Genomic DNA, 12,353 nt, shown 5'->3' on the forward strand with positions numbered 1-12,353 from the left:
AATAGGAAGATGAGACCAACCCGGGAACCCCGGAGCCGTCGGGGCAGGGCTTGGGGTGGCACCAGGGGTGTGGGTTGCACCTCGGTGCCATGTGAGCAGGAGCCCGAAGCCGGCTGGTGGCGAGGAGGTGCAGCGGTGCCACGCATCGTCCGCCCAGCACCACGCGTGGGGCTTTGCATCAGGAGCGACTCGGGGCCAAAACCCAACATCTGGTGGTGGACACCGGGTGTTACGGGGGGCTCGTGCCCCACGCCGCCTCGCGGCACCCGAATTTTTAAAGCTGGGTCCAACGTGGCACGGGGCGGCTGCGGTTGAGGTGCCCTGCAAGAAGCCAAGGGCGATGGGGAGCGGGGAGAGGATGGGATCCAGTTTCCAGACTCTGCTTTCTTGGTATGTAAGCTAACACTCGTGTTATTTAAAGCCGGAGTTTTAGCAGCGTTCAGCTACTGTTTGCGTGATCAGGATAAAAAATCGCAATCCTAATTCCTGGCCCCCCGGTGCCTATGGCAACTGGTATCCGTCTCCTTGGAAACTAATCTCGTGGTATTTGAACAATGTACCAAGGGCCTTTAATCTCCCAAACACTGTAAATCTTTATTCTAGCCTGCTCTCCTCCTACCCCGAGAGCCAACATAAAAAGCCTGTTGTTTTCCATGCAGTTACTGAGATCCAAACTCAGATTTTATATCACACAGCCACATGGATTTATTTTTTTTCCCCCCTTCCTTTTTTCCTCCACATCAAAGACAAATCCCGCGTGCGGGTGAAGGTGATGCCCCGCGCCTGGGGATGCAGAAACGAAACCCCAGAACCAAATCCCTTCCAACGAGGTCCCAGCCCCAGCACGTTTTCTGCCTCCCCATCCCACCCGCCGGCGACGCATCGTCGCAGCTCCTGCGCCTGGCCACGAGCTGGGCTGCTCCAAGGCAGCGACGCACGAAATCACAGCCACCGGGGCGTGAATTTGGCGAGGTCTGCGCCTCATCCGGCTTTTTGGGGCTCAGCCCCGTTTCCCTTTTCCACCAGGAGCAGCCCCGGCGCCCGTCCCCGTCCCTTGTCCCCATCCCAGCCCACGGCCGTGCCCGCAGCGTGCTCGCTGCTCTTCCCGGGTAATTATCTCCGCGCGAGGCGCGCTCGGATGGAAGAGCCACTGCCTAATCTCATTACGGTTTAATTTTATCGCTGATATTTCAGCTCTCCGGTTATTGTTGTTTCAGGAGCGAGTATTCCCCCTGTTACAGGACGTGCTGCTTGCCACCCCGTGCCTGGCTCCGCTCTGCATAAATAAGCCCGGTGATAGCTAACGACACGGGCCTTCCGCGGGGATTACAGCACCCACGCGCAACCATCAGCGCCACACAGGGCATGGAAAGGCGATTTGGGGGCTGGGGGTTAGCACCGACACATGGAGCACACTGCTCCTAAATCCTGCTCGGTCCTTTTTTTTAAGGGGAAGACCCAGAGAGGATCTGACAGAGGAGCTGCGGGCCACGCCGAGTGTGCGCATCGGGATGGGAGCCCCGAAAACCAGCACCACGCTGATCCTGCCCTTACCTGGTGTTATCGGGGTGCTGCATCACTGCCAGCTCCAGGACACAAACAGCCCCAGGTGCCCACGGCCCCCACCCAGCCCGGGCAGGAATACAATTACCCTGCACATCCCGCACGGGCAGCAGGACCGGCCGGGGACGCATCCTGCTCCCCCACACCCCAACAGCACGGGCACGGCATCCCCAGGGGCCCTGGCAGCCGCAAAACCGCACGCCTCGGGGCCGGGACGTCCCCTCTGGTGCCACCTGTCCCGTGGAGATCCATCAGTGGCGGATGGCACATCCCAAATCCAATTGCCCAATTCCTGCAGCCGGCGCCCGGTGGGAGCCAGCCAGTCGGTGAAAAATTACTAGGGATGGGCAGACAGATGGACGGGGACAGGCAGACGCCCTGAGATGGGGATGACGCTGCTCCCAAATGATCGGCTCCCGGGCAATGCTGCTCCGCCCCGGGGCTACGAGGAAGCCTCGGAGGGAGCCGGGAGCCCAGTGAGGGCTGCCCCGGGCCGGAGGAGGCCAGGATGAGGCCCTAAAACACAGCCGGGGCCTCTCCTGGATGCTTCCACGGGGAGTCACCACCAGGACAAGGTGACCTGGGCTCTGCCACCCAGCCCCAGGGGACGCGGCGGATGCGGACGCTGGCGTTTCTCCAAGCACCTCGCTCCCCACGAGGAGCTGTCTGTCCCCACATCACCCCACGTCCGTGTCACCTCGGGGGACGCTGTCCCTGAGCGCACTCCCAGCCGGTTCAGCTCACTCTTCCTGCAGAGGAACCCCCCCCATCCCTCCCACGGCGCCTGGACGGCCTTCAGGCCGGTTTGGCACAGCACATCGGTGGCAGAGGGGTCCCCCCACACCAACAGGAGCGAGGAGGGACTCCACAAAAAAATTCACAAGAACTGAGAAAAGGGGAAATGAAATTCCCCAGCACAGGCTGGGGGTGCTGAGCATCACCCGAGCCCCGTCCCGAGCCCCCACGGAGCCTCAGCTCTGGCGGAAACACACACGGCCCCTGCTCAATTCCAGATTAATTCTAATTTCCATTGTGTTATGAAACACATTATCTGTTGAAACTAAGTCAACAGTTGTTTGCATTTACGTGTAAACACAGCGAATATTAGGAACGGGGCCAGCATGATATTTGCATACGAAATGCAGCCTGCACTGCCCTCTCTCCTTGGCTTTTTTCCATCCCTGCAGTTAAAGATACGGGCGTGCACGGAGATCGTGAAACCCAAGACCAGAGCGGACCAAGAAGCGCAAACGGCTCTTCCCTTCCTATTTTTATTTTTGTGCAGCAGGAGGAAAACATCCCTTTAGAACTACATAATGCACCGACACGCACACCCCTTAATCTTGCACCCAAAACTAAACCGCTTCAAATTCTCGCTGATGTGCATATCTTATCGAGCCTGCTTTGCATACTGTATAAATATTTATTTGCTTTTAATCCTGCAAAAAGCAAACCTGCCTTATGGCACATTTCCCTTCCAAGCAGCGCTGCGATGCTTTAATCGGGTTGCCAGCACCCGGAGAAGCGCAAAGCGAAGCGGCGCCTCCGATTCGGAGCCTCCCGTGGGTGTGGGGATGACAAGGAAACGGTGCTGAGGGGCTCGGTTACCCAAATTCAGGCCCGCACCAAGCATGGACCCTCACCCCAAACCCCCCGAACCCACACACCACAAAACTTGTAGAAACCAATAAAAAATAAAGAGTATTTTCCCCATCCCAAGCACCCCTCTCTGCACGCAGGGCTCTGGGCTCACCTGCACCGACAGAGGGTATCTCCGCGCTATTCTTGGGGTGAAACCCGGAGAAAAAAGGACAACCTGCACATAAACAAGCCCGACCACCTCTGCGTAAACCCACGCCGGAGCCGTGACCGCCCGAACGGCAGCCGTACCTTAATTACCTCCCGCCGCAGACGGATGGCGAGCAGCGCCTTCGCCCGCATCCGTCCCTGCTCCGCGGCGATCAAAGCATTCACATCGGGCTCTGCGCCGCCTAAGACTCTGAATTAATTTCTTAATCGGTTCCCCTTAAATGGGCGGCAAGCAATTAGGCAATCGGAGCAGCTGCCTCCGGAGCAGGGCGCTGGAGAGCCCTCGACCTGCCGTGCGCGGCGGGGAAGCGCGGAGCTGCCTTGTGCCGGGAAGGTAAATATTTAAGGAGGCTGTAGTGGGGCTGTGCGCTGCCATACCTCCTCCTCCGAAACGTCTCCAGTGCCTGCCCTCTGCCCTGTGCCCAGCCCGAGCCAGGAGGAGCCCAAAAAGCTCGTTAGAAGCTTTATTTGCTTATTGGTAGCAAAATCCCGGCGTGCCACCAGCAGGAACGTGGGGACAAAGCTGGTCCAAGCTACAGCCTAGGAAGGAACAGGAGCTGGCCACCCCAAGCACATTTCTCCCTGGGAACGGGGCTGTTGGGACTTATTCTACATCCCCTGCCCACCTCCTGATCGCCTCGGGAGAAGCAGCACACCGGGCTCACAGCTCCACGGTGTGCCCTGAGCCGAGGGCACAAAGCTCACCCGGAGCTCCCGGCCCTGCCGCACAGGAGCCGAGCTCCTTTGTAGGACCCCAAGGAGCTGTGGGATTTGCTGGGATGCTCACCCAGCTGAGACACGGCTCTTCTGGACACTGCTGCTACCTGGGCACCAGGAACCTGAGGCTTCAGAGCTCTTTCCACACATCCTCGGACCCCTTTCCATGCACAGGGAGCCGCGGGATGGGGACACCTCCAGGGCTTGTCCCAGCCCTCACCCCACAGCGGGAGGCAGAGGAGTGGGGAGCTGCCATCGCCAGGGATTTCTCCCTCAGCCTCCACCCATGCGAGGCAAAACTCTTCGAAGCAGCAGCTCAGCTCTCCCTGCTCTCCTTCCAGCTCCTCAAAATACCAAGGGCAATAAAGAGAGATTTAAGCAGAAAGCAAAATCAATAGCGAGAAGGAACGTTCTGGGCTTAAACGCCTTGTAACAGTGCTGGCTAAAAGCGGGTTAGCGCAGGGGAAAAAAAAAAAAAAAGGAAGAAAAAGAAAAATGAGAAAGAAAAGCCCTTCACAAGCCCGCAGCACATCAGTTTGAGAGGAGCTGCGGTTGCTGCAAGGCTTTGCACCGGCATTGCTGCGAGGTTCCCGGCGGGGAGCGTGCAGGGGCTTGGCACCCCCCGACCCGACCGTGACCAAACAGTCGTGGGGAGGAAGAGCAGGAGGAAGAGGAGGGAGCTGCCGGCACCCACATCTCAGCTCCCACCCGTGCGACACCACCGTGCACCCAACCGCCTCCGTTCCACTTCGGGGGAAGGTTGGCCGGGGCAAGGAGGCTGGGGACAGACAGCCGGCCGTCTGTCCGGCCGTCTGGCGGTGCCGATGGGGAGCGCGTCCTGCCACACTTGCAGCCGGATCCCCGACGGCAGCGATTTCCCTTCCTGCTCGTCTGGTCCTGCAGCGCCCACGCCTCCGAAGGGCTCCGGTGGCCACCTGCCTGCCGGCCCCGGCAACCCGGAGCATCCTCGGCAGCGCCTCTCCCCGGCGGGGCCGGCCTGCGCATTCACCTTAATTATCGGGTTTAAAAATGAGAACGGATGCCTACGTGCTCCCGTGCATCAGTGGCAGCGCGGTAAAATCCCGGCTGTGTTAAAAATAGTCCTGCGCCGGCAGCCGCCCACAGAAGCCCCTTCGTGCTCATGGCTCCATCCGACGGCTCCGTCGCACCGGGAGGTCGGCGAGCATGAAAGCACTTGTTTCGCCCCCCAAAAAATCAACCGGGAACCAAAAAAATATTTATGCTCAACAGCAGAAGCGATACCTATGATGCTAGGGGAGGAAGAACTGGGGAACAAGAAAAAAAAAGGGCGGTGTGCCCACAAAACCAGCAGCTCGCTTCCAAGCAGCGGGGTGTGCGAGGAGCGGAGGAAAGCGGCGGAGAAGTGGGGGAAACTTTTGCAGCGCTGCTGCGGCGCCAGAGCCGGCTTTTGTCACGGCGTGCCTGGCGCACGCAGCCATTGATGGGCTGTATTTATGCAGGTGTAATTCCCACGGAGATAAAGACCTTGTTTTTCAACAAGCGGCAGCATCATACATAAATTACAATAGCAAACATCGCAAAACAAAGACGTTTTCAAGAGCGCGCGTAATCCGCGGAGCAGCAGCTTGGGAAAACCCGAGGAGGGATGCAGGGAGCTCGCCCACAGCCCAGAATAATCCCCCGCTCACCAGTCCCATCCTAAGAGAAATAAATACCTTTGGGCAGGTGGGAAAAAGCCACCTAACGCCGCCCTTGGCTCTTTTCCATCCCTGGCTCCAGCAAAGCAACGCTGGGACCCATCCGGAGCCAGGGGATGCACTGCACCGGTGCGGCCATCTCACGGGGCTCACGTGCTCCAGTTTTCATAAAATAAAAGAAAATAAATAAATATAACCTGACGCTAATCCTAATGGTTTTAATAAATGTTTCATGTCTTGATAAAGGTCGCCCGCCTCCTGCTCTAGCCACGCATTCGTATTAATAGCACGCGGGCTGCTTGGTTTTAGCCCTGCTGTTTGGCCGGGGTTTCGGGTCGGGCACACTGCCGCACGGTGAGCGATGGCACGGGGCCAGCGTGGCCACCGGGCACCTGGCAAAACCTGCCCCAAACCCCTGCAGCAACACCCGGCTAATCCCTCGTTCCCACCCCGTGGGGTTCTCAATGCAAGCCATGCTCAGCTCCTCCGGCCGAGCGCTATTTGGGGTGCCTGCATCTTCCTGGTGAGCTGGGGGCACGAACCCCCGGCTGGGAGTCAGGGCGCGGTGCCCCCCTCGTGGGCTGGGTGGCTGTAATTTCATCCGGGGGCTTTCTAGGCATTTGTCCCCAGAAAGACGAGATGAAATTACAGCGCAGCGATGGCCCGAAAGGGTGCAGAGCGATTTATTCTCGGTGATCCTCCTCTAATGGCGCTAATTTATAACCTTGTCAGGAGGCGCACGCAGGCTCTGGGCACCCGTACAGCTCCCTGCCCCCCCGGCCTCCCGCGGGCTGAGCATCCCCATCCCCAACCCCAACCCCAACCAGGATGTTTATTTAAGGCCCCAAACCCCAAAGGCTCTTTAAACAAGCAGAGTTCCTAACATATTTCGCCTCCGGAGGTTGCGGGAGGGCTTCCAGTGCCTGTGTGGGTGTCCCCCCCTCCCCAAACCCCGTCGCTGCTCCCAGCCCCACGGGAGGAAGGACGGCGGCGGGGGAAGAGCAGAGCCGTGTGTCCACAGCTCCCATGGCTGTGGCGGCATCTCAGGGACATCCCTGCAGACCTGGCTGTGCCCACCCACCCCCAGAGCCCCAGACCCCCAGAGATGTCCTGATGCACAAGCACATCTCCTTATGGTACAACCAGAGGCTCTGGCTCAGGAAGGTGGCAGCAGCACACCTGGTTTTTGGGGGACTCGCTGATGACCCTCAAGGGAGTCTCCCCACACAAGCCCACCCTGCTCCTGTGGCAATCAGTTGTCCCAGTCTGATTTATCTGTCCCCAGGCCGGTGAAGGGGAAGGAAGCCATAAGGAAAAGCCCTTTCTCCGCCCCATTCCCACCATGAGGTGCGCGGCCCCAAAGAGGTGACATTTCTCCAGCCCCGCCAGCAGCAGCTCACCGAGGAGCTGCTGCCACTCCACGCAGTGCTTTGGCAGATGGCGGGTTGTAACACCGTTGTATTTACCCAACGAGGCTGTTTTATCGCGTTTCTTGAACAACACAGGGCGAGACAGAAGCCAGCCCCTGGGCTTCAGCAGCCCCAGTGCCGAAAAGAACAAGGCAAAGCGAGGAGGGCCCACAGGACTAAAACCCATCGCTCCGGAGCTCACATCTACACACTGATTTAGGCAACAGGAGAGCAAGGGCAGCTCACAGGCACCACAAAATGATTTGTGATTCGGCCTTTTGACCATGAGGCTCCACAGTGTGGGGGAGCAGAGCCACGGGCACAGGTCGGAGCGCGGCCTGGCCCCGGGCCTGTGAGGCAGGGGGCACACCAAAGGCCGCGATCCTCCACGTGAGGGCAAAACAACCACCTCTAAATTCTTCTGGTCGTCAGATGAGAGAGGGAAAGCTCTGAGGTTTTCCTGCTTTTCCATTTTTTTCAGTCAGGGAAGGAGGAAGCCAAGGGCTCCTCAACCACTTCTCTTTCAACCACACAACCCATGGGGCATCCCCTGCCTCGGCCAGGGCAGGGCTCAGCCCCAGCCTGGCTGCACAGCTCCTCGCCTCATTTAGAGGGATTTCTCCCCCACAAATTACACCATGAAGCTCCTGATTATTACGGGGCAGGCACTGCCTTTCTCCTGGAAGTGTGCAAATCCCTCACGTGCCTCATGGGGGGGGGGGAGGTTTGTTCTCCAGGAACATCAGTGCTCCCCCCCCGAGCTAAGCAGGAAGAGCAGCACCTGGCAGCAACCAGACTGAGAGAAAGTACAAAAAAAAAAAAAAAATAGTTACAAAGCCTCCTTCCCACAGGATTTTCACCCCCACCACATCCAGCCCAACCGAAGCTCCACGGCACCTTTCCACTCCCCGCAGCTCCCCCTGCTCCAGGAGCGGATCTCAGCTCCCTGATGCTCAGCCCCGGCTGCCGGGGTGGCTCAGGTGAGCACCAAAGCCCTGCAGCCCCCACGCAGGACACCATCCATGCAAGGGACATCCACCTGTGTCCCTTTCAAGCTTCTGGAGCAAACGGTGGAGGAGCTCCCGAGAGGCTCGGAGCCTCCACGTGTGGGTTTGCTCCCTCTGATGTTGCAGGTTTAGAGGAGACAAAGATGGAGGCGCCTCATAATTCAAGGGAAAGGTGGAGATTAGCTTTGAGGAAGAAAGTCCTGGTAAAGGATGATTAGATTGCTGTGAATTTGCAAAGGCAGAGCAATAGTCTGTGCCGGTCTCCTATTCATCTAGTTGAAGTTAATTCTCTTCTTAAAACAGCCATCACAGCACTGAGCGGAGACAAAGCCACAAAAGCCAGAAAATTCAAACAGAAGCTGTTTGGATATACAAATGTAAATCCCACCAAGGTGCAATCTGCTTTTAAGAAGGCAATTCTTGCACTGAGTGCTTTTCTTAATAACGTTTACCCGCCGGGGAAAGCCTTCCTGATGCTGTAGGTAAGCCCCCTGGAAATCACCATCAAAGCGTCTGAAAAGCGACGATTGGCAGCAGATCTGGAAACACAAGGCCCTGCACAGGTCCTCCCACCTGCCCTGCATGTAACACGGAACCTCTTCAGCTGATAAAGCTGCTCCGTGGGGTTGTCTCAGACCAGACCCCCCGCCAAATCCCAGCACCCAGCTGGTGGGACCCAGTCTGGGGCCGCGGCTCCTGCTCGGACACAGCCAGTGGGGAAGGGGGACCTCGGCCAGGCAGGGCTCCCGGCACCACTGAAAGCAAATTCGATCCATGGGGTCATGTTAAGCGCTGCAGAAGGATGCATTAAACCTGCAGCCTCGCCCAAAACAATAAGCAAAAAACCCCAAAGCCACAATCTGTAAGGTCTGCTTGAATCACAGCCACTGCGCAGCCTGGAGTCTCCCACAGCTTCTGACCAGACCAAGGGCTCCTAACCTCTTTTTAAAGATGATGTCTCAAGAGATTGAAATAAAACACACAGTGGAAAGTGAAAGGCTGCACCTGGGCAGAGAAATTTCTCTGGGAAACCTTGCCCTGGTCTGCAACAACCGCTCACCTCCCGAGAAATCGTCCTGCTTTCTGCCTCAAGCCCTGCTGCTCTGATGAACCTCCAGGTGGGAAGATCCAGGAGATACCAGGAGACCCTTCCCTACAGCTTTCAACTGGGAGCTCGCCAATAAAGAAACTCTACAAATACAAAATTTAGCTCCTGGTGGACACCTCCATCCTGGGAAGAGGCTCCCTGTAGGTCCTCTCCTTCCCGTCCTCAAGGGCAAGGCTTCTGGTGGCACCACTCACACCTCAATTTTGGTGATGACCACCACCAGCACGTCCACCACCAGCAGCAGCTACAACCTACGCTCAGGCAGCAAACAGAGCAAACGCACCCTCTGCCATGGGGACGGCTGGCACCTAGTCCTGTGCCCGCACCGTGGCTGGCAGGGAACGAGCCCGGGCCCCGTCGCTGTCCCTCCGCATTCCTCCACCAAGCCTGACCGCCAGGGTGCAGCCGATGAAATTCCCAGAGGAAGTACAGGGCATTGATAATTGCCTAAAAAAATCCCAGCTATTTCCTGTGGGAACAGCAGATGGGAATCCCCCATCAGCTCCAACAGCGGGAGATCACTCCAACCACTGTTATGGTCTGGGGTTTTGGGGTTTGGGTTTTTTTTTTTTTTTCCTTCGTTTCAGGCGAGCGCTGCTCGATTGAGAGGTGGCGCCGTCCATGCAGGTGTGGGTGCAGGACAGCCCGGCCTGTCCTCCGGGTGCTGGGAGATGGAAACAGCCTAAAAACGGGCCCTTCTTGCACCGTGCGAGGTCCTGCAAGTCGCCTCCCTGTGCCAGGCTGCCAGGACAGCAAGCAAGGGCAAGGCGTCCCTCACGCCGGGCTTGTAGGGCAAGTTGCTAAATACGTCCCCGAGCAGGTTCCTTCCCTCCTCTCCAGCTTCTCATTAGCAAACCCAAAGGCGCCGGGGACCTTCGCGCCTCTCCTCCCTGGCATGAGCGGCGCAGGAGATGAGGCACAAATGTGGGGCTGCTTTCGGGATCAGACCCAAGAGCAGCACCAGGCTTGAAGCAAAGCACTGACACGCGGGCAGGGATGCACCGTGGCACCTGGACCTGCCCAGGACAGCCCCGTCCCCCTTACTGGGGGGTTTCTCTCCCCACCCAAGACACAGACTGGGGGGTGTTGGAAGTGCCCGGCGTTCCTGGTGTCCCCTTTTCCCATGCTGGTTCCCGAAGGCCAGCACGAGCCCAGGAGGCGTGCCAGCCCCGCCGCAGCACCAGCACCCCACAGCCACACAAAACCCCTCCAGGAGGGGCAGCACAGGCAGGCAGCACATCCCCAGGGGTGCGTGTCCCCTCTGGCACCCTCCTGGGTGTCCCCTCGGGGCCGCAGCACCCAGTGGGACCCGGGCGGCCACCAAGGCAGTGTCAGCAGGGAAGGAGGGAGAAGTGCAGGAGCGGGCGCGGTATTTTGGTGGCACAAACAGGCATGCAAGGGTTCTGTGCTCCGGCGTGGGACACACCGAGCTGCTTCGATGCCCACGGCAGCCGGAGAGCTCCAGCTGGCCACAGGCAGCCCGCGCATCGCCTCCTCGTCCGCAGCTCGAGCGCTGCGGTGGTTTTCCTAGAAGCCCGAAATTCTCCCGGCTCGGCTGGGTGCCGGCTCCTCCGGCGAGGATCTCCAGAGCCGAACCCCCGGCGCTCACATCGCGGGGTCCTCCTCCGGCTGCAGCCCCTCTGCAGGAGCGCAGGGAGCAGCCACCCCGCAGCGGGGGCTCCCAGCGTGAGCGGCTCCGCACCCACATCCCCACCCGGCCCCGAGCATCCCCGGCTCATGGGGTGCCCCTCGGCCACGCACCCCCGGGGTTACCTGCGACGTGCCACCGGGTCCAGGGCTCGCTCCAGCGCGGCGCAGCAGTGGGATCGCTCCGACCTGCGGCTTATCCCGGATCAACCCACTGCCAGCCCCGTGCGCTGGAAGGACAAGGGCACCGGCTCCCCGGGGAGGAACTTTCTCCCCATCGCAGCTCTGGCTGTCCCCAGCCCTGTCCCCAGCCCCATGCAGGGCCAGAGCCCGGTGTGGCCGGGGGAGCCGCAGAGGAGCTCTGGTGCCCAGCTCTGCTCCTGGGGTCGGTCCCTTGCTGTGTCCCCAGCTCTGCTCCTGGGGCTGCTCCCAGCCCTGTCCCCAGCCCCCCCTCACCACCTTCCCCCCCCAGCCACCCTCCTCCCCTCCCCACCTCCCCCCGGCCCCCTCCGGGGAGTGGCGGCCGTGGCAGGGCCCCAACTTCGCTCACCGCGCTCCGGCCTCCCCGGGCGGCTCCGGGCGGGGGCGGGCGGCGGGGCCGGGCCGAGCCGGGGCAGGAGCCGAGGCCGGGGCCGGGGCCGGGGCCGGGGCAGAGCCGCCTCCCGCCGCCCGCCTCCCGCCGCCGCCGCCTCCTCCCCTCGGGCCGGGCCGGGCCGGGGCCGGGCCGGGGCCGGGCAGGGCGCCCTGCTCGGGCGCGGAGAGCTCTTTGTTCTGGAGCGGCAGTAAGAGTGGCAGCCATTCGCCCCGCCGCTAATCCCAGCCCCGCGCAACAGCAGCATCCATTGGCTGCCATTTACATACAGCGCTAACCGGCACCACGCCGCCCGGGGGAGGGGACCCGAGCCGAGCCGAGCCGTGCTGAGCCGGGCAGGGCTGTGCCGAGCCGAGCCGAGCCGGGCTGTGCCTCAGCCACCCGCCGGGGCTGGGGGTGGATGGGGAGCGCTGTGTGGCTCGGCCCGGCCCGGCCCGGCTCGGCTCGGCACCGGCCGTGCCCGCTGAGGGCTGCGGGGAGCAGGGCGCGGGTGGCAGCGGGGCCGATCCCCGGGTGCCTGTCGCCACCTGTTGGTGCCGGCACGGCTCGGCACGGCTCGGTACGGATCGCTATGGGTCAGCACGGCTCGGTACGGATCGCTATGGGTCAGCACGGCTCGGTACAGCCCGGCTCGGCTCCCCACAAGCGCTGCTCCGGCCGCAGGAGGAGCCGGGCGGGTTTGGGTTCGGCAGCAGGGAGCCGGCCTGCCCCCTTCCCCAGGTTCCCACCGCCCCATGAGCGGAGGCAACTGACGTGCTAAATAAAATAAAAAGGGTTAAAAAGGATTAAAAAGGGCGTGTGAGTGAAGTTTGAAAACCGCTG

At 60.4% G+C, this 12,353-nt stretch overlaps 1 protein-coding gene across 6 annotated transcripts in view; it reads right to left on the reverse strand.

Annotated features, from left to right (window-relative positions):
* Positions 1-11,818, reverse strand: part of GTF2IRD1 (GTF2I repeat domain containing 1) — a 57,083-nt gene extending 45,265 nt beyond the window's left edge. For 3 of the 6 annotated variants that reach the window (XM_084492902.1, XM_084492903.1, XM_084492901.1), the window contains exon 1: positions 11,490-11,753. In XM_084492902.1, the coding sequence (XP_084349028.1) occupies positions 11,490-11,738 (249 nt within the window). In that variant the 5' untranslated portion in view covers positions 11,739-11,753. Of the gene's footprint in view, positions 1-3,453; positions 3,639-11,065; positions 11,199-11,489; positions 11,754-11,800 lie in introns of those variants that run through there. The other 3 variants (XM_084492907.1, XM_084492905.1, XM_084492904.1) reach the window with 3 other exon arrangements.
* Positions 11,819-12,353: the final 535 nt, after the last annotated feature.

The sequence above is a fragment of the Aythya ferina genome (assembly GCF_964211825.1).
Source record: "Aythya ferina genome assembly, chromosome: 19".
NCBI lineage: Eukaryota > Metazoa > Chordata > Aves > Anseriformes > Anatidae > Aythya > Aythya ferina.